Source organism: Rhipicephalus sanguineus, chromosome 1, assembly GCF_013339695.2.
Source record: "Rhipicephalus sanguineus isolate Rsan-2018 chromosome 1, BIME_Rsan_1.4, whole genome shotgun sequence".
NCBI classification, from domain to species: domain Eukaryota; kingdom Metazoa; phylum Arthropoda; class Arachnida; order Ixodida; family Ixodidae; genus Rhipicephalus; species Rhipicephalus sanguineus.
The window spans coordinates 23,853,225-23,875,859 of NC_051176.1; the positions used below are offsets into that span (position 1 = coordinate 23,853,225).

At 47.3% G+C, this 22,635-nt stretch overlaps 1 protein-coding gene across 1 annotated transcript in view; it reads right to left on the reverse strand.

Annotated features, from left to right (window-relative positions):
• The window catches only part of LOC119389835 (luciferin 4-monooxygenase-like), a 136,191-nt gene that overhangs the window by 11,849 nt on the left and 101,707 nt on the right, over positions 1 to 22,635 (reverse strand). Inside the window, exons 7-8 of the mRNA XM_037657236.2 lie at positions 2,693 to 2,793; positions 1,543 to 1,687 (exon numbers count right to left, since the gene is read on the reverse strand). Coding sequence (XP_037513164.2) covers positions 1,543 to 1,687; positions 2,693 to 2,793 — 246 coding nt within the window. The remainder of the gene's footprint in view (positions 1 to 1,542; positions 1,688 to 2,692; positions 2,794 to 22,635) is intronic.

The following is a 22,635-nucleotide window of genomic DNA, read 5'->3' on the forward strand; positions in this document are numbered from 1 at the left end:
CCCTCCTGCAGTACTTCAAGGCAACAATGTTGAGTGACCACCTGTGATACACTCCTCTGTGTGTGTGTTGTGAAATGTGTCTCTCTCTATTTTTACTCCCTCATTCTCCTCCCATGAGTAGGGTAGCAAACTGGACGCTAGTTAACCTCCCTGCCTATCCTCTGTTCCTTCTCTCTCTCTCCTTCCTACAAGAAAAAAGTTCAGCGGATGATGAAGCGTTGAGGAAACGCTTCATCATGAATGCTTGTCTTCGTCAGGGCCCTGACGGCAGAGGCGTAGCCAAGGGGGGGGGGGGTCAACCCCGCTCCGAAAATTTTCAATTTTGCTCGCGTTTATATTCACTCACGCATGCAAATGCACGCACGAACATACATAAAGTATGGTTGAACCCCCCCTCCCCCGAAAAATATTTCTGGCTACGCCCCTGCCTGACGGAAACTAGTCCCCTTGTCGAGTCGTTGGCTTTAGCGACAGTCCCTTTTCGACAATTTCTCTTCACTTCATCCTTGCGTTTGATTAAGTAAAGCTAATGAGACGACGCTTACATATTGCAGAATAGCTGTGCCAGATCCCATATTTTGTCATATTGCACTGTTAGTTGTTTGACAACAATTGTGCGAATGATGAATCGTGCAACAAAAAGTGTTCTTGAAGGTTGGATACTATATAGCTGCATTTTAATTACCGCGATATTTTGTGATCTTTTGCCGCTTTAGAATAATGTTATAGAGTCGCATGCTATATCTCATTTCGTGGTTTTTACGTTTCTATGCTGTACAGGAATCGTTACTGTTTTACATAATAAGTTATGACATGACCACTTTTTTCTGTGAATCTACTGAGCTCTCACTCTGTAATAATAATTACAGAATAAAGTAACTGTAATTACTATAACAGAGAGGGCTTCCTAAAAACGTGCACTATTATAATAGCATGCGCAAAAACAAAACAGCTAAAAGAAAAGAGATCCTGCATGACGTCTTAAAAACGTTTAGAAAACGTCTTTTCAAAGAAGATGCAATGGGATATTTTTATTTTAAAAATGAGATTTTTTGGGACGTTTTTAAAACGTTTTCTAGATCGTCTTAAAAACATTTAGAAAACGTCTTTTGAAAGACGATGCAATGGGATATTTTTATGTGTTTTAAAAATGGGATTTTTTCGACGTTTTTAAAACGTTTTTAAAACGTTTCCTAGATCGTCCTTAAAAACGTTTTCTAGATGGTCTTAAAAACGGATTCTAGCCGGACATTAGATGAGATATAAAACGTTTTCTAGACCTTTAGCTTCTATTCCGTGACGTTTTCTAAACATTTTTATCGTCTCGGATAAGCGTTTATAAAACGTCAATTATCCGTTTTGTGCTACCTGGGTAGCGCACTAAACAATGGTTCCTGTACGTAAGCTGTCCAAGATCTTGATACCATGTATGGTCTGTGAGAAAATAAACCGATCTGTGAAGACGTATACTTTTTTGACAAAAGTTCTTTTCGATAACGGCAAATGTGCTGCCTATATCACCGCATTTGCTTTCCTTCTTACCAGTGCGGAAGAATCCTTCCTCGTCGAACGCCTTCGCCGTCGCTTCCGGCATGTTGAGGTAAGCCTTAAATACAGTTGGCCCTCGTATGCATATCTCGCCGCACTCCCGCGGGCCAAGTACTTGGTTCGTGATCACGTCAACCACCTTGAAGCGAGAGAGATTAACACAAAGAACTTAAACGGTGCAGGCGTTTCCTCTGATTCGTAAGAGTCAAATATACAAGGAGGAAATGCGTCCACGGAACAAATAAGGTTCAGCCACCACCTACAGCAGCGATGTGACCAGGTGTAATTATTTCGTTCTTCATAGCTTTGGTGAGAACACGCTAGCTTACTAATGAGACGACACAGTTGTACCGACAGGTGAGTCTGACTGCAAGTGAGATTGACTCAGTTTTAGAAGTGTGACACATTTTTAGAAGTGTGAGATTTTGGTGAACGTAGATGCATCAGCCGGCTGATCAAAATTTCTCAAGTCCTGTATCAGCCTTGAGGACAAAATATGTCAGCTGGGTAGAATGAACTTCGTTTAAATACCACTCTAACTCCATAAATGACTGGCAATTCGAAAGTTATTCAACTTCTTCCATAAAATACACAAGGTTTAGCTAACAAACGTTTAACTAAATATGGTAGCTAGTTCGCAAACAGCAATAGTTTTACTGCTTTTGTAATCGTCAAGAGCGAGCGAAACTATAATTTCTTATAGCAGCCACCAGGAACGTGAGACTGAAATTCAATTGCCTTGTTCCGTTCAAAGGTGCATCCAAGTTACATCACATTTTTTGTTCACATCCTTTAAATAGTTTCCATATGGTACAGTGTCTACAAAGCGTCGGTGCTATGGCATCAATACATTTTACCAGCGAGAATAGGACAGGGATGAAGAAAGATGCACACCTTTCTTCGTCCCTGTCTGGTGCAGTCGGCGCCAGCTCATTATGTGAGCTAGACAGCCGCGAGGAGACATTCTGGTGCTGCCCTATCGGCATTTACTCGGGTCGGCGGTGTCTGAATACACCTAACGCTTCCGCAGCAGACACCCCCGTACGGGGACAAGTACAACACTACAGGAAAGAACCGACGCCTGCTTGCTCACGTCCCCTTATGATGAAGCACTTGTCACTAGGCTACATCTGAAAGTTCTCACCTTCATCTCGAGAAACGGCACAGGCGGGCCGAGGCAGCTAGAGTCGTCGCAGGGCCGCCGACAGTATACAGCAGCGGCTGATACTTCCGTGAGACCATACCCTGATGGCAAGAAAGCACAACAATAGATACCGAGGATATCACCACTAGCTGGCTCTGTCAGACAGTTTAATGATAGAATCGTGAGTTTACCCCCGCTTGTTTAGGGAAACGCTGCTTTTAGCTTTCCGAAATGGCACAGTGGAATAATATGGGAGGACGTAATGGAAAGTACGTCGCAAGTTTTTAACACCTACAATTCCTTAACGAATGCGCACTCGTAAATATAAATACGAAAGCATTCTTCCACCATAAAAATGAAATGTGGCTGGTGCTGATGGCCATGGAGGCCACGACAACGTGCGACCCGCACGGTGGCTCCACGAAAGCAGCGGCTTCGATGCCATGGAGTGCGTTGAATCCAATAATATTCCAAGTTGGTGATTCCCGATTGGGAAGGCCGCGTCATAATAGGCAAACAGTATTCTATAAATAAGGCCACTCGCACAATCATATAAGAATTACTACAAAGCGGACACAATATTAACGAGAACTAACAGACAATAATGCCAAGGAAAGTATAGGAGATGTTATTTGTAATAAGTGGAATATAATTGTGAAGAAAGTAAAGTGGGCAAAAAGTTAACTTCCCTCCGGCAGGGACCGAACCTGCGACCTTCGAATAACGCGTCCGATGCTCTACCACTGAGCTACGGCTGCGGTCAACCCCCGTCCACTTTATAGGGTACATATGTGCATTTAAACCTAGCAGTGTTAGTCAGCGCCGATCGCAGCCATGGTGACTAGTGTGGAACACTTTTTTCGGCCTTTTTGGCGTCACGTAGCACGTGATCTTTTTACGAGCTGGAAGCTGACCAAGGAAAGTATAGGAGATGTTATTTGTAATAGGTGGAATATAATTGTGAAGAAAGTAAAGTGGACGAAAAGATAACTTGCCGCCGGCAGGGACCGCCATGGCTGCGATCGGCGCTGACTAACACTCCTGGGTTTAAATGCACATATATACCCTATAAAATGGACGGGGGATGACCGCCGCCGTAGCTGAGTGGTAGAGCATCGGACGCGTTATTCGAAGGTCGCAGGTTCGGTCCCTGCCGGCGGCAAGTTATCTTTTCGTCCACTTTACCTTCTTCACAAATACATTCAACTTATTAGAAATAACATCTATATTTTCCTTGGCATTATTGTCTGTTAGTTCTCGTTAATATTGTGTCTAACAAAGAAAAACGAGCGCTTAAAAGCCATCTTCTTTCCTACAGAACGGACAAGGAACATGCGAACTTTACTTTGAGTTATTTTATGAACGCCATCACGCTGCGTTCGTCACGAATATGGCTGGAAATAAGCATTTGCCTTTGAGCGGGGTTCGACGCTTCGACGAATGATTCAGACTGCATTGTTAGTTTTCGAGCAAAGGGAGAACAACGGAAGGGTGCTACATTTTAAAATGCAGTGTCACCGCATCATATTTTCATCATTTGTCGTAGAGAATAAGCTTGGTGTCACTAGTGCTCAAAGATGGTGTAAACGTGCGCCCGCTACCATGGCTCCAGGGTACTGTGTTTCAACCAATTAACAGTCCACAATGAACGGATGTCTGCACCGATATAGCAAGGATTGAAACGAAAAGGAGTTGTCGGTATATTGTGGAGGACAAGCTAAGCACGCGTCAGCGAGACTCTGTCAACAGAGTAATTTATTTTTTTCCTTCAGGGCGCTTTGCGATGTTTTATGAAGGGGTACTTGAGAAGTAACCAAGCTGAAATGTCGTAAAGCCAGTGCAATAATTGAGAGCATAGTATTTTTAGAAACAACTGCAACCCAAAATAGCTTCGTCTCTGTCAATGATATTTCATGTTACAAAAACATTTGGCGAAAATTTGTAGGAAACAGGTACTGACGATACACTTGGAACTTTTTTGAGAAATATTACCTATCTCAACCTTTGTTGTTCTTCGTTTTCCCTTTTCTAGCTGATTTTCCGTTATATAACATAGCATAATTATTTTCTACAGGCACCAGAACGTTAAGGTATGGAGGTATGTGGCGTATTTAAACGTTATACAAAGTTTAAACACGTGTTCCACTTTAACACTCGCTCCATTTTGGTTTAACACATGTGGGTTTGAAACAATGGTGATGGGATAAATAAACTGCGTCTGTACTATGTTTTAGCACAAACCTATGTATGCTGGAATGGTGTGAGTGCATGTATCCAGGCGTCCGTGCCTGTACGTATAGTTGATTGGTTGTTTTATAAAGTTCCAAAAACAACTGAGCTAGGCTATGAGAGACGCCCTAAGAGAGCGCTCCGGAGAATGTTAGACCACCGAGGGTTTTTGATGTCACATCGACGCTAGCCAACGTTACTAGAGCAGGCCATTGCAGTACACTCTACATGCTGAAAGGGTACAAGAGCAGAGATAATGTATGCCCCATCACGCAGTAGTTCGTTGGGACGCCGTAACAACGAAGCTTCGAGTGGTGTTTGATGCCTCAGCACATGAAGGTCTTTTCCTTAACGATGTCCTACCGAAGAGCATAAAACTTGGTGCCGACATCATCGAGCTACTACTGAACTTTCGCTGCCACCCCGCAGTTATCGCGGCTGCCATAAAGAAAGCATACTTCCAGCTTTTGATTAGGCTCGAAAATTGCGACTTATGCGGCTTTTGTGGCTGAAAAAACGGCACATCAAGGAAGAGCCCATACCACAAATTACAACTCGGAGGATGACCAGAGTCCCGTTTGGAGCTGCAGCGAGCCTGTTTCTTTTGGCCGCTACAATTCGTCATCGCCTGTTATCCTGTCAGCAGAACTATCCAGGCACTGATATTGAAGAAACCGAGCGCAACTTGACATTCCCTAATTCGCCATGGCCGTGCCGGAGAAACTGAAGAATGATCAAAGATTGTCCACAGGATCTGCGCCTGTTTGTTCATCCGCCATTAGTGTTCGCCAAGGCGTCGTGCCCCTGGAAAACTACAGAACTCTAACAAGACTATTGAGAGTAACTTCATGGATCCAGCGTTCCAGCCGCAACGCTAGACGCTTCTCGTCAGCTTCTGGACCTCTTACAGCGGAAGCATTACTGCAAGCTGAGCAATATTGGTTGCACATATTGCACGAAGACTCGTTCCGGATAGAAGTTCATGCGCTCAAGAAAGGTCGGCCGTTACCTTCCACATCCCTTCTGCTTCGTTTGGGCCCGCTTATGGATGAGAACGGCCTAATTCGCGTGGGTCGGCGACTGCAAGAGCTGCATGCTGAAAAGGACGTTCGTCACCCCATTTTACTATCTAGCGACCATAAGCTCGCCAGCCTACTTGTTTCAGCAGCACATTTGCGCACGATCAATGGTGAAGAAACTCTCGCGGAGCTTCGACAGCGTTTCTTAAGAGGGCACCAAACAGTGAAGAGGATCATTCTTCAGTGTAGAATATGCAAACGAAGGAAAACAACAGTGCAGACAGCACAAATGGCCCAACTTCTACGCGAAAGAATTTCGAAAAGCAGCCCTTCACAGTTGCAGGGATAGACTACTGTGGGCCGCTGTACGCCACGTCAGCAAGCAGTTCAACAAAGGCTTACATACTTCAGTGTTCCTGTGCCGTTACGCGTGCCGTTCACCGTGAGCTTACGGCGGACATGACCACTGCCACGACCTTGCTCCCTTTTCGTCGTTTCGTCGCACGCCGCGGAGTGCCCTCTGTAGTCTACTCTGACAACGCCCACACGTTCCGAGTTGTGTTAGGTCATTTGGATCTGCGCTACCCGCTCCTCCAGAGTTCGCCGCGGAGCTCAGGATACAAGTGTGTCGCAGAACGATCTTCTTGGTGGGGCGGATGGTGGAAGGGGTACGATAAAAATTGCTCTCAAGAAGTCACTGGGACGCTACAGTCTTAACATGGAAGGCCTCACAACGGTACTGTGTGAGCTGGAAGCAGTTATCAACACCAGACCGCTAACCCATCTCGACAGTGAGCCTAACGAGCTACAGCCCTACACACCATAGCATTTCTTGTTGGGTAAACGCAGCATATCATTATCGCAACAGGTCTGCACATCAGAACCTCGTACATCGGTTGATCTGCAACAAAAAAGCTCGTCATCGCTAGCGCCTAGCAGCAAAACTTTGGTAGAGCTGGAAACGAACGTACCTGCTATTGCTGCGGTCAGCGCGCAATCGCCCGACGAGCCCGACAACAAAACTACGAGTTGGTGATGTAGTACTCTTGCAAGAAGACATGGCACCGGCGACATCATGAAAATTGGGCAGAGTGCTCGAGTCACTGTCAGGGAGAGACAATCTAGTGCGCACTTGCTCCGTGTGTCTCGCCGATGGTTCAGTTGTGATTCCGCCCGGTACAAAGGCTCTCCGCGCTCGAAGCCTCTGATTCACCTTGACCCGCCCCGGATGATGTCGAAGGCGGAACGGAGCAACAAGGGGCACCCGAGAGAAGAGGAGAGAGCCGAAGTTGGGCAGAGCTCGTGATGGGACTGCGCGGCGGACCGTTCGCCATGATTGTCAGTTAAAGAAGCGTCTCTCTCTTTGGGAGTCACTCATTTCGCGATAGCCGACATCGCACAGTACACGGCCATTTCGTCTCCACCGATATGCGCCCGCCGGGGCCGGAACCCGCGCGTTTACGAAAGAGCAGCCGAGCACCGCAATCACCGCGGCGCCTTTACGAATTTACATTTCCTAAAATAGTTGGGATATTGTTGTAAAAAAAGCATGCGAGCCTTTATACGCAGTAATTCAAATATGAAGAATCTAGGTGAACCAGGTACAACGAATACCGGCATTATTCCGACAAAGAAGACTTCACGGTGAATGGCGACGCATTAGTAGAAATACCCGAAATTGTCGGGAAAAATGCACACTCTCATAACGAAATTCTGTCAGCAGGGTGCAGCGCAAGTATACGTGAATACAATAAAAGCGTGAAAATCTTAAGAGCTGCTCAATATTAAGGAGCGTTAAGATACTCAGATGGCGCTGCGGCAAGCTCGGTTTAGCGGAGGCTAGAAACAAGCATGTTCAAAGCACAGAATAGACTCACGTTTATTGTGCCACTAAAAACAGGTCCCTGGACAGCGAAAGGTGCTCTGCGAGAGCGAGGGAGGGGAAACAAAGCGAGAGGGAATGAAGCGAGGGAAGTTGCATGTCGGATTATCGCCTTGTTGCGACCAATAGACGGGCGAAAGGCTCTCTCCCAGAGTGGGGGAGCTGCATAGAAGAAAGGAGGAAGAAAAGGAAGAGCTAATCTTCAAGACAGGCTGACTTTATGGGGCTCACGTTTGCTCAATGCTTGCTCTGAACACGGAACCGCACAAAAGGCACCTCCATAGGAAAAAGTGAGCGGTTGTTTGACAAACTCACGTCGTACGAAAACTTTCGTGGCTGTGTTCATTGACGTTAATGATGCTAGTCGCGGGCCACACGAGCGGCGTAGATCGAAGCTAGTCGAGCCTAAAGTCACTGTAACGGGAAAAGTACCGCGTTCCTTTTCTCTTTGCCGCCGCGCCCTTTCGGCGGCTTCGCCACATAAATGGTCCAGCTCGCTCGCCTCGCTAGTGTCTCCCGGCCGCAGACGCACGGCGCTTTGGAGGGTGATTGTTTTTATAGGCTCAGGAAAGCGTGCAGGAACATTACGGCATCCCGTATCGTTTTGAGACTTCATCGAAAGCCTATCGAGGCATCGAAGAATGCCTGGGTGTTGCGCTTTTGGGTGCAGCAACCGGCGGGAAACGAGCAAGGCCCTCTTTGCCATTTCCAGCGGGAAAAAGGATGCCAAGCGACGGGCTATGTGGCTGCACAGAATAAGGCGGGAAAATTTTGTTCCCACGAGTGATACCCGCCTTTGTGAGGTAAACGCTTCATTGAGAATGCGCGAATGTTCTTCGGGGAATGCTTGCGCCTACCCTGCACTAGTGCAGCTTGTTTCGCGTGGTTGTCGCAGGAGGTTCATGCACAATACCATTGCCAGGCGGCTCTTTATTATGTTTGGCGTAAAGCTGACGCCTTTGGGCTCACATATAATTATCAGCGCACCATGCTAAATGACTGCTACAGATTGGTACTGCCTGACGTGACTGTATGACGAACACAAATAACAGGTGGTAGCATGAAAATAATGGCTGATGCTCTCGCAGCCGGTTCGCTTGTTTGATATGCACGAAAATCGGTATTGCGTGACGTGACTGTATGACGAACGTAAATACCCTGCGGTAACATGAAAATAATGGTATGCATGTCATGTAAGGCATGATTTACATGCCATGCTCATGATGCTCTTGCAGCCGGTTCGCTTGCTTGATACTCACCAAAATCGGTATTGCGTGACGTGACTGTATGACGAACATGAATACCCAGCGGTAACATGAAAATAATGGTACGCATGTCATGTAAATCATGTTTTACGTGTCATGTCTGTCATGATTTGCACGTTATAACCAGTCACTTATGTTCGTCATACACTCTTGTCACGCCATACCTATTTTGTTGTGTATCAAGCTATCGAAGCGGCCGCAAGCGCACCATGAGCGTGGCATGTAAATCATGCCGTACATGGCATGCATGTCATTATTTTCATGTTATCACCTGTAATTTATATTCGTCATACAGTCATGTTATGCCGTACCAAATTTGGTGTACATCCCATTAACGACGCGGCCAGGACAGCACAAAGTCGGGGGCGGCTAGATAGATAGATAGATAGATAGATAGATAGATAGATAGATAGATAGATAGATAGATAGATAGATAGATAGATAGATAGATAGATAGATAGATAGATAGATACGTACAAAGTCGCAGAAATTCGCTAATAAATGCTTCGCATTTAATAAATGCAGACAGCCGAGCGCGTAAATGCCGCGCAGTTCGCATTTCTTTATCGCGTTAGTACGCGTGCGTGCGCATCTAGGCAAGCGCTATTTCTTTCCTAATCAGTCAGAGAACAACGGTATGCTTCTCTCGGGGCTCCAAAAGCGCACGCAATGCGTAAAACATGCGTTACTCCACGTGAAATCAACACCGCACCGCCGCCGCTTCGGCCGCGCTGGACCAAATTAGGCGGCGCCCAGGACGGTCGCGGTACTTTTCCCGTTCCAGTGACTTTAGTCGAGCCATGGATGTAGCTCCTCTATGCGCTGCGAGAACGCCGACGGAGTGCCTTCCTGGGTGCCGAAGAACTCGCATGGGACGCGAATTGGTCTCTAGGTCAGCTCGGCTGCGCTGTCTGCGAGCTGAACCTAGAGTGGTGTAAGGAGCCCCTGTAGTAGTACAGACGCCTTGTCAACACAGTGCGTTCTGTCGAACGTGGCGGCAAACGGCGCCTTCAGTGTCGGTAGAGGCACCCGACCATGACGTTGCTCTCTGGGTGGTAAGCCACAGCGTTATGGAGGCGCATGCGGAGCAGTCGTGCCAGGGTAGAAAAAACCTACCTCTGGAACTTCCGGGCTCGGCCAGCTGTGATGCGGAGAGGGCAGCGTAGCTCGACCGCCACATAGCAACAAATGCTTCCCGCACGGTTTCCTCCGCGGTGTCTCGAAAAGAAGCTGCTTGCGACAACCTTTGGAGCCATTCGACGGAGGGGCGGATGCAGGCTGTTTCCCACTGAGGGGAAAACGTGCTCCGAGTTTTCCCCTAAGTGTGAAACAGCCTGTACATGAGTGTGTGGCAGGGAGGGAGAAGCCTCGTGGTGAAACGCCTCTTTGGCGGCCGGAATGGCTACACTGCTCTGCGCGGGTGCTGGACCACTTTCACGGCTCTAAGGGTTCTTGTCCAGCTTCGAACACCTTTGTCGATCCTAGCCAAACCTAGCGGTCTGTTATAAGCCCATGTGTCGCTGTAATGCCCACATCACGTGGATCCCTTCCCTCGTTGTTTCATTGCGCGAAAACAGCCATGCTCTTGTGGCTTGTAGTTGAGCAAATCGAATATTGGCCGCCTGAACTGATGGTGCACGAACGGGCGAGAAGCTGCCTGTGATGTGTTTAAGCGACCATGGTTGCGATACAAGGAAGCGGCACTCAAGACGCTGGAGTAACAAGCCTTCTTCCCGCGAATGGCGCATATCGCAGTCATTTTGCTGCGCTGCGGCTAGGGCTTGGAATTTAAAGAACTAAGAGGCAGTTCATCATCTCCCTCATTATCTGTCCTGGAGATGTGGCGCACACCCTTAGAAAATTCGCTCTTAAAAGAAAGTTGCCGGTGCTCACATTCTGAGTAAGAGAGACTATTGTTCTTAAAGACAGAGGTTAACGGCTTCTAGTTAGTCGCAATGTAAAAGATGCAGCCCTCATGTAATCTTCGCACACAGCGCGAACAAAACATCAAGGACACATAAGAAGCAACCACGTAACACGAAGGAAACGGAAGAATTGAAAATGCTCGACAACGCAGTAGATCGCTAGCGTCTCTCTCCCAAAGGTGTTGTAGCGAGCCTCTATACTTTTCATATGCTTTTAGAAGGAGCACAGCCGCCTACAATTTGTGTCATTGTGTTGCTGCAGTAGCGCAGGCGATGTCATGGTCGATGCGTCTGCCGTAAGGCGGGTCCTGACATTAGGCAGCGGATGAAAATGAGCAGTACTTCAGTCGCCAACATTCTGTATTGCTGAGTTTATGTTCCGCGCCAATAGAAGCCGCGTGATTTCATTGAGTCCACAAGGGATGCGATGTGGGCTTGTTGGTAGCACATCTTTTGTAGGTTCCTTGTAACACACATACAAGACAGGACAACATAAGGGCACATGTAGGCACACTTGAGTCCAGTGGCGTACCAACTCGTTCGCGAGTGGGGGGGCTGGCGTCGCGCACTCTGTCCGCCATATATACATACATATATATATATATATATATATATATATATATATATATATATATATATATATATATATATATATACTGAAGAAGCTTTTCCAATGGACAAACGTACTTGGGAAGAGAAGAGACACAACCGCTTAGTTGTGTATATATATATATATATATATATATATATATATATATATATATATATATATATAGTGAGAGAGAGAGCTAGCGACAGAGAACTGCATTTGCACTCAATTTGACGTGGTTTTTTATATTCATACAGATATCTGAAATCAAGGAAAGAGTCTGCACAAAGAGATTGTCCAGGCCGGGCCGCCCGATACCGCGACAACACAACAGTGTTTATTAACATTTCGGAAATATTTCCGCCAAGTTTAAAAAGTAGAGCCACCTTTAACCTGTTCTTCATCTGACCATTCCATCTGCAACATTCACAGTCTCAGTTTGGCGTTGTAAATATGGTGAGTATGAAGAACCTGCTATGACTCTAGTACCTTAAATTCTCACTTATTAAACAAAACAAGTGGCTGACAAAGCAAGGTATTTTGCAGAAGTCTTCAGAATAAGCCGCGTGCCAATTTCTTTACTGTTAGAGCCCTTTAATATAAAGTCTTTCTAAAGAAGACCAAGTTCAATCGATTAATATTTAGAGACACCACGTTTCGCTGGTTGTGTATACTGTGAGATTGTAAATGACTACGAATCTATATGCCAGGTGTCGTTCCTTCCCTCCTACTTTTCCCAGTTTGGGTGGGGGATGAACGGGAAAGCGGTGAAGTGGCTCTTTACTGCTCCCCTGCGGCTAGTCCAAGTTCAGTGTACTAGAATAGGGGTAGTGGGCTCAGATACATGCGCCGCCTGAGGCACCTCATGTTGCCTCCTAGTGATGGCGCCACTATCATTTCCTCTTGAAAGGTTATGCGGCTTTACAAGTTTCGCGGCTACGCTAGATGGGCGTTGCGAGTTATTTTAGCGGACTGTGTGTTTATAAACAAGTGCTTGCTATCCATACGGTCGAATTCCGTCCACACGCATTCGCTTTTCTCGTTAAGAAATACAAAAGAAACACGCTGCCGCTATGATTGCAGCGCAGGCTGGAGAGATCTCCGACAGAGCCACTATTAAGTGATGGCTTGTCAACGAATTAGCGCGATGTTTGCACTTGTTGACGCATAGCTCTATCAGCCATTTTCGAACGTTGCATGCGCCTTGAACGCATGCTCAACGCCTGCCAAGCGTTGGCGGTGACCGAAGTCGACCGAACTCGCCAGTCAAGTTACGAAAGACGGTGTGCTTTTCGCATAAGAAACCGCTTCACATGCACGTGAAAGTGCATGTTGTCAGAAAGATAATAAAAGGCACCCACAACATCCGGTTTATTTGTGGAAAATTACTACCCTGAAATTTCAAACAAGCGCAATTCCAGCTGTTAGAGTAAAAATGGATACATTCGAACGAAACATTCTTGTGGGGGCGCATTGCTAAACGACTTTATTTTCAAATCTGAATTTTACTTTATGAAATTTAAATTGTTTATGAACAGCATTGGCGTAAAGATTACACACAAGGCATCCACAAAACGCAAAAGCAGTCTAAAAGTTTAGATTCCAGAAATATCACAAATTTGCGTTCTAAAACGGTGTGGCAGTACATAATGTCAACTTTTCTTTCAATAACAACATTTACATAACAAGAACGTATCTGCTGCGAAGGCATATCTGTAATGTTTCGAGCAGGCCTTCGGCTTCTTACTAGCAACTCAAACAATGTTGTTCAACAAACCTCCACCTGATATACACCTTGGAGTGGGCATCGTGAGGCTTAAAGAAATACATGCCAACTTTTTTCGGTCGCTTCTTCGCATGATGTCCAAGTGCAATAAAGTACCGGAAAAAAGTGGAAAACAAAATTAGTGCTTCGTGTAGCACTAGAAAGGTGTTGAGGTGAAAAAAAAAGTTCAACTAGTTCCGTACCTCATTTGGGCAGGCTGCTTTTTGTGCTTCTTCGCTAGCGTAAAATGTATATGCGTTATTCGATGGCGACTGGTCGTTCGGGTCATTTTTGGCGGACGGCGCGTATTCTGCGATTCGAATTTTTGTTGCTGCTGGTCGTTTGGTCACCTTCTTGTCGCTTTGTTTTGATCCAGGGTTTGGGAGTCCTTTTGCTAAGGTACGCGGGGTGATTCGGAAGGATGGTCGGAACAGCGTCTGCTGACAGCGCTGGTCTAGCGCGAGGAATGCCATCTCTTTTGTAGTCCCTGATTACTTAAGGCAACTCAAAATGCAATTCGCAAACTGCACACGTTTCGTCAAGCTTCTTATCCTCGCGGTGCAGGTTCCTCACCGCTGTATTCTTCTTTCTTAGTCTTGAGGGACGTTGATAAAGGCGCCTTCGGCGCGCCCTTAACACGGCTGTAACCAGTTTGGCACCCAGGCACAATACAGTGATTGTGCCGCTAGTAGGCATACTTGCTTAGCATATCTTAGCATGAACACGTCAGCGGAAAACGAATACCGCGATCGTTGTTGATGCAAACCACTGAACCTCTTAATAGCACCAAAACCAATCGACTTGCCGCCTCGTTTAGCAAGTGTGCAGCAAGAGAGCGGCAGCGGCAGAAGGATACGAGCGCGAGAAACTTCAAGAGGAAACTGCTGCAGCACCCCTAGCGGCTCCCAGTACCGGCGACATGAGCGGCTTCAGAGCGCCACCTGCGTAGCATAGGCCGGAGAGCACACTGCCCCCTTCTAGCGCATTGTAGTCCAAGTAAATAGCCTATACGTAAACTGTGCAAGCTCAAACCTTCATAGAAAAATTGTGGGCGAATATAACGCTAAACTACCCCGCATTGCTTCCTTCCGTATAGGCCGTTAGCTGTTAATGATTGCTCAAACTTTTCTGGGTCATGCTCGCAGCACCTGCTCGTAACACGACGCAACAAAAGGCGCGTAAGTGATCTACCGCGTAATTACCACTTACGCATGAATACGTAAAAAATAATAAACTATTTTCAGTGCGGCTTATTGTTCGACATTGGTTGGTTCTTGGCTATTCGTCAAAAATTTTCGGTGTGCCACAAAATCGCCTTCTCATTAGGCGACGTCACAAGTCTGCGAAAACTTGTCAAACGGTTCACGGAAAAATGAACGGGTCACAGTAAAATGCTGAGACAATCCGTGAGCCACATAAACTCACACAAATACTCGCTATTTCCAGCCGCCATCGACTATTGGAATAAACTACCCGAAAGTGCAGTTTCCTCTGCTTCAGCAGATGCATTTGTTAACGTTATTGCAAATATCAACTTTGGTGTGTAAAGTGTTCACAATACAATATCGCACTATTTACTTTGTATCATTTTGAACTCATGTGTGCGGAAAGCAACGTTGTGTGATTATTATTTTTTTGTACTTTTACTTATTTTCTTTTTCAATGACCATGTACCATGTTTGCCACTTATGTATATGAAGATTTTTTCGTTACCACTCCTGCTTGGGTCCGAATGTGGCCTGCAGTATGTCCAGGCTGGGCATACTGCAGGCCACTGCAGGCATAAAAAAAACTCGCGGCGTTAAAATGAAGTGTGCACACTAAGCAGCGCATTACTGAGCTGAACAATAACTATTATTAAATGCGAAGCATTTCTTAGCGAACCTCAGGCACTTGGCCGTTTCTATCTACGTATCTATCTATCTATCTATCTATCTATCTAGCCGCTTACGTCTGGGCGCTCTCCAGGTCGTCTCCGTAACTTGTATTACACCAAAACTGGCATAGCAGGGGATCAATGTATGGCGAACAGGATGCACAGGTCATGAGAGGAATAACGCAAAATACCTGTCGCGTACGTCATGGAACCCTTTCTCTCAGTCACGTGTGGCACATACCCGCATACCAGAGTTCATGTTTTGCGGGTATGTGCCACAGGTGATAGTCTCAACCAACACAGTAACCGCGAACACACACACACTGACACTCAAGTAAAGTGATAATAATAATAATAATAATACGTGTTGGGGTTTTCTGTCCCAAAACAACGATATGATTATGAGAGACGCTGTAACGAAGGGCTCCGGAAATTTTGACCATCTGGTATTCTTGAACGTGTACCGAGATCGCACAGTACGCGGGCATATACATTTTGCCTCCATCGAAATTCGACTGCTGCGGCCGGGATCGAACCCGCGACCTTCGGGTCAGCAGCCGAGCACCGTAACCTCTACGCCACAGCGACGGACGCAAGGAAGGTGAGGAAGCTGAAGATAGAACAGCCCTGGAAGACGCTCAACTACCATCCACTCGTAAACGTGGTCCGCAACGTGGATTACTCAAAAACCTGGATCAATGCTTCCTAAAATAAACCTGTCGAGAGAACCAGGCATCTGATCATTACCGGTGACTTCAACATTGATTTATCAAGACCTAACAACGCCTGGTCTTTATACTGCGTGAAAGACGGCTTAGATGTGGACAGGGCATCAAAAGACCTCGCTGCCGCGTCCAGGGCAGGAGGCATCATAGAGCATTTCATCGTAAGAGACACACGATTTCCCCCAGCTGTACTATACCTCGCACTTAACTGCCCTTAGACCCCTCGTAGCCGCGATCACGAACGGATGCGAAGAACAAGTCCGGTCCAGCTGCTGGGGCTCACTGATCACGGTGATGATGACCTTCTTCAAAAACTATCAAGAACCCCTTCTACGCATACACACGGGTTCGTGCGTGCTTGCGTGCGTTCGTTCTCCGTGAGTGCGTTCTCCGTCCATAACGGACAAATGCAAGCATAACAAATTTAACAACTGCAACTGTGGCTGTAACGTACGTGCAGTGCGCCTGCGGGTGCTACTTGGCTGTGTATATATCTAGGAAAACTTTCTTGAATAAAGCTTAGTTGCGAGTAACGGCTGTCCTGCGCATCTGTGTTCCTTCTTTGTCTTGTTCGGATTCAAGCTATCCAGTATTGAAGAATATAAGCACTACATATCAGCTTACCACGTATGGTGTTGATAACATTCATGTTGCTGTTGGCATCGTTACGCAACAGTAAACAACTGGTTATATAATACATATGCAAGTCTTCAACATATGAGTGTGCGTATACCACTTACACATTTCTCTAGCGTCATTCCGTAACGTTTCGGTCAATGTGAAAAATTACGCCACAGTCACCGTCCCGCGCATGCTTCACATAACATAGATTCCCACGGTACGTGGGATCTGCCGAATTTTTTTTTTGGAATAGCCACACGGTGTCTCATTCTGAACGCAATTCAAAAAGGCTGCCCACCAATCACATTGGCAGCGGCTACTTGTTAGGTGGGCGAGATGGATTCATATGTGTATAACAGATACTTTCAGTCGTAGTATAAGGAGGTTGAGCTGTTTTTGCGCGTATACAGCTCTCTGTGAGCTCATCGTTGCCGACAGAGAGGTAGAGAGAGAAATAAACATTATTAGGAACAGACACAATCGTTCACAGGTGGAATGCCTTCTTAGTCCAGAAAACCGTGGACGCTGATCATCTCCCTGGTGAGGTAGATCAAGCTACGGGGCAAAATTGAAAGCTGGGCTTCTCATTGTGCTGAGTCCACTGCCTTGTTACAAGCCGCCGCGATCGCTGCAGGCTACCATATGATAAGCAACTTATGATGCAGGCTAATCGGAGACTAATGTTCCCGGGAATATTGTGGCCGGTAAGTTGGTGCCGTCTCGGATGTTGCAGTTGGGGATGGAGAGTGGCGGGGCGGCGGAGCGTAAGGTCGGTGTTGAAACGTGGCCCCGGCGGCACCATCATCCCGTTCGTATAGGCGTCGAATCCACGGCGCTCGTCCTGCTGGCGCTTACGACAAAAACGTGCAATGTGGCCACGATACCCGCAGTAATAGCAGACCGGACGAGGCGATCGCCATGGTGGGTGAAGGGCTGGCTAGGCGCACTCGGTGTCATCGAAACCAGGTGGACAGGCGTCGAATGTGCAGACATCGAATGCACGACGCCCGCTGAACCAGCGATGACTTGTGCGTACGCTGGCTGGAGTCGAGTGGTCAGAGAGTCCACATACGCTGGAGCGACCATGGACGCCAACTCCTCATTGATCACGTCGCGCAAAAGAGTGCTGGAGGCGTGAGGTGGACTCGGGGTCGCTGATGGGCCAAGAGATTGCAGCTCTTCCCGTATAATCGCGCGGATCCTAACACGCAACGAGGGATCGGCGGTGGCCGTGTTGTCAGGGCTGTCCGGCGGCAACCTCTGGGACTCGAGTTCCTCTAGGCGTTGGCACTTGGCAAGAACGTCGGCGACTGTTGTCGGGTTCTGTATGGCCAACGTATTGAAGGCGATAGTGCCGATGCCTTTCAGTAGATGGCGAACCCTCTCCGATTCGGTCATGGAGCTGTTGAAATGGCGACAAAGAGCAAGCACATCCTCGATGTATGAGGTGTAAGATTCGCCAAGTTGTTGCTTGCAAGGTCTTCTTTGCGAGGGCAGAACGAACTGCCGGAGTACCGAAAATTTGGCGAAGCTGTTGCTTGAAATGGGTCCAGTCCGTGAAAACAATTTCATGATTGAAATACCTCGTTTTCGCTACGTCCGTGAGGTAGAAAGAAACACGGCGAAGCTTGGCCGGATGATCCCAGTTTGTTGAACTCACTCGGTCGTAGTGATCCAACCAATCCTCCACATCTTCATCTCGAAGTCCGGCGAACATGGGGGGATCCCGCTGGTGCCCACTGATAATCCAGCGTGGATAGGCCGCGGTAGTCGGGGCCGTGGAGGCAGATGCAGGTGCGCCGGTTTGCTCGTCCTGAGGCATGTTAGCGGACACCTGGCACAGACGGCGACCTGAGCGGAATTCCAGGAGGTAGAGCAGGTTGGGAGAGGAAGGAAGATCGCCGAGCAGCCTCTACCACTTGTGACGCAACGGTTAACGTGACCTTTATTAGGCCCCACAGGCACGGTGAAGCAACCACACTTGAGGCACAGATCACACTCCAGCCGAGTTCCCACCACCGATGAAGACGACGAACACCCATGATCATGAACATTTATGAAGAAGGTAGATGTGTCTAATGAACTCCCACAATATTTTTTAACTGTCCTGGATCGGCATAACTATAGTACTCGACACTTCTGCACACTCATCAACTCATAGCAGCTTGGATATGAAGCAGTAGCGATGCTATTCGTTTTGAAAGAAACTAACTTTCCTGAAAAAGGAGAGCGTTTGATCGGGCATTAAAACGTTTACTGGTTCCCGCCCGTATTCGCGTCGCCGATTACATAATTTCAGGCAAGGCCGAACAAAATAAATCTTGACAAATTGCTGTAATCTTATAGAGCCCTTGCTGAACGATAGCCTCCTGTGCAATGCTCGAGCGCAAGGCGCGAAAGCGTGGAATAGGCAGCTTGCACCGCAGAGAGCCTACAATGCATGGTCATGACACACGGAGGACAGTCGTCACAGCAGAATTGTAGGTAACTTTTGTTTTTTACATAATTACCTTATTGCTGCGTTCAAGCAAAACTTTGCCTCACTTGTTAAATTCCCAGTCTGTAGCCGACAGTGACCACTGTCGAAAGATGGGGGGGGGGGCTCCGCCCCCTAACTTTTCTGAGTGGGGGGGCTAGCGCCCCCCTTGCCCCCCCGGTAGATACGCCTATGCTTGAGTCGCCCCGGAGTAGGGCGCTAAGCGGATCCAGAAATTGGGACAGGATGCTTCGAAGCGCCTGTGAAGAGCCCCACAATCTCGCTCAACTTTTTACAGCGAAAGCTGTTATGAGATCACAAAGGCAATTGCCTGCCGCCGCTGCCGCCGGTGTCCGTAACCACTATCGCGTGAAATAAAATAAAAATGAAATAAATGAAAAGCATCCAGGCTCGGACAGGATTTCAACCTGGGCCCACTGCGTAGCAGTCGAGTACTGCCACCACAGAGCTACGCTGGTGCTTTTTTTCTCTTTCATGATATTTATTACAAATGTGCGTAATTAGCATACATAGCGAAGAAAATACTCAAGGCGGCCTCTGAAAGCGTACAACAAGCGTTACATAGAAAGAAGTATAACATAACTCTGTGTCCAGAAAGGGCATTAAAGCAGTGCATTTCATGAAGAGTGGATACCAGTCCGGTTGAAACAGTAATTGTTGACAAAAGTCTTTTAGCTGTAGAGCCATTTGAATGAAATGCAACCGCGATGATACCATGCGTTCCGCATGCCTGTCTAACATGCGAGTTTCCATAAACTGTGCATACCCATTAGTAAGAGCATGTCAACAGGCATAGAATGGCTTTTGAGTGGCACGAGATAACATATGTTATACGAATTTAAATCGAGTTGTTTCTTAAAAGGCCCTTTGTAGAACGTCCCAAAAGTGTATAGCGTCTTTACAGCTGAGGAAGCAACGTTCTATAGATTCCAGAACTTCACAGAGGCGACAATTAACTGAAGATACAAAGATGCCTTTGCTGCTTAAGCAAGTCTTTACAGGCAGCGTCTGCGTATGCACTTTGTAGAAGAATGTCTTGAATATCGGTCCTCGAAACTCCATGGCAAATAGACCCTATACAGGCGTCATCTGGGGCAAAGAATCTCGTTGCCACGTGTTGTTTAGCGTGGCAGAAGAGGAAAATAACAACCAGGCAATTCTAGTCGCGCAACGAGCGTGTGGTTTAAAGCTGCGACAAAGTGGTCAACCATAATTCTTCATCGTCATCAGCCACATTTAGCATAAACAAAGTGCACATAATGCCTTACAGATGTGTAGTGGGTACCTCGATTATGCGCAGAAAGACGAATTATGGCATAGTGGGTGCTTCCATACTTGGCAGAAAAATTATGATTTGTGGCGTAGTGGATACCTTGCATGTCTATTTGCATTAGTTTCTGCAAGATAGTTTACAAGGGGCTTCAGAAAGGCCTCTCTTCCAGCTTTCGCTGTGACTGTGCTGCGCGCTCCGCGAAGGCCTGGCGTTTTCTGAGGGACGTTGGAGAGGGGAAGTCTTCTACTGCCCGTAACCCTGATCCCAGTGGTTTGGTGCATTTAGGTGATTGGCGATGTCCCAGAAAATTCAGGGGCTCCAAGAATCTGCTTCTGGGGCTTTAGGAATAGGCGGGGTTCACCAATTAGGTCAAAGCGGAATGAAAATATGCGCTGTATAATCTTCGGCTCGCAAAGACGTGAGAACATACAAAAACGAACGGGAGTCCGCGCGTTACCTCGTCCACGAAAATTTGAAATGTTTGTGCCGCAATCCCAGGCCGTAAGGCATGTGAACAAACTCAAACCGGGTGCAACCTGGTTAACCTCCCTGCCTTTCCTTCGCTTTTATCTCAAATAAGTAGGCAAATGAGTGTAGCAATGGCTATGTACTGAGAGCCATTGGGGTCGACAGGAATTTCGTCATATTCGGGGATCAAATCGATCTTTGAGCAGCTTTTATTTCCTGCGAGACGACCGCCAAAGTCATGTATGCGGGCAGGGGGACATTGATGCGGAACATTCAATGCCTGATCATCATGATAAGGTCACGCTTGTCCTCTTTAGCACAAGTATAACCGATTACTAGAGCAACGCCGAGCTGTAGCATGTGTTCAAACTCATGGCTGGTGACTTCCAACCAATTGCCAGCGAACCTGCGTGGGCGGACGACAGGTGGCGCGGCAATAGTGATATTGCCAGGCGCGCTTGTGTTGTTATTTTTATGTAACTAGTCCGTTCCACGCGTAGCCGCTGCCTTGCGCCAGGCGGGCCCTAATGTCTGGGAACCTTGCAGGTTATGTTAGAATCTTCTCATAGGGTTGAGCGCGAAAACACGAACAGTTTAAGTTATTCTGGATCTAACGCGGCGACCAGCGATAAGGCTGGAATGTTCGATGCCGCATGTATAAAAGCCGACGCGCCTTGCTGCAGAGAGTTTATCGACGGCCGATGCTCTGTTCGCCGCTGTCACTGTACAGTGTGTATACCTGTAGGTTGACTTTCCGCTTCGCGGCCACAAGTTCGGCCAAATTTAGTCTAACACGCAGACTGCTGCCTTCGTCGACGTCACGACCCGTGACAATATGACACGTCACCTCATGTTGCGCGGCTAGTCAATCATTTCGGGGCTTCCAGAGTTGCGGGTGCTCAGCAAGTACCTTGTCTTAGCAAGGTGCGGGTTCGCGCTAGTTGGTACTCCATGCTGTACTACTTCTTGTGCGAAAAAATTTTCTTATCCAAAGGGCGAAACAGACCAGGACAGGTGAAAACGTCCAACTGAATTGATTATCAAGGTGAGACATATCTGTATGTGACAGAACAGAAGAACCCATGACACAGGTGCGCAGTGCGGCTCAGCTCACCCACATATAGTACGCCCTCGAAGCATACTTTGGCAACAATATCGAGGTCATGCTTACGCAACTACTATCTTCACGCTGCAGCCCCGCCACGGTGGTCTAGTGGTTATGGCGCTCGGCTGCTGACCCGAAGGTCGCGGGATCGAATCCCGGCCGCGCCGGCTGCATTTTTGATGGAGGCGAAAATGTTTGAGGCCCGTGTACTTAGATTTAGGTGCACGTTAAAGAACCCCAGGTGGTCGAAATTTCCGGAGCCCTCCACTACGGTGTCTCTCATAATCATATCGTGGTTTTGGGACGTTAAACCCCAGATATTATTATTATGTTCACGTTGCATTTGGGCTGCCTCCACAATATGTGTCGTCCTTTGTGTAAGAAAGTGTTTTCGCTGAAGAAGTAGTAGAGCACAGTATCTTGTCGTGCGTTGAGACCAGCCGAAATGTACACACAAGGAGAGGTGTTGGACTTCAGGCAAGCACACAGAGGGATGTGGCGTGATCAATCAGGATCCTATCACAAACACTCACATCCTGGTTAAAATAAGCTCACCACCAGTGTGGAAAACCTGACGCCGGCAATCGCGAACAGGCATCTGCGCAGGCGCGTGAGTCCGATGTCCACCCTCATGGATTGGAGTCCGTATGTGACGCGATGACAGCGTTCATTACATGGAGAACGGATGGGGCCTTGCCGGCTAG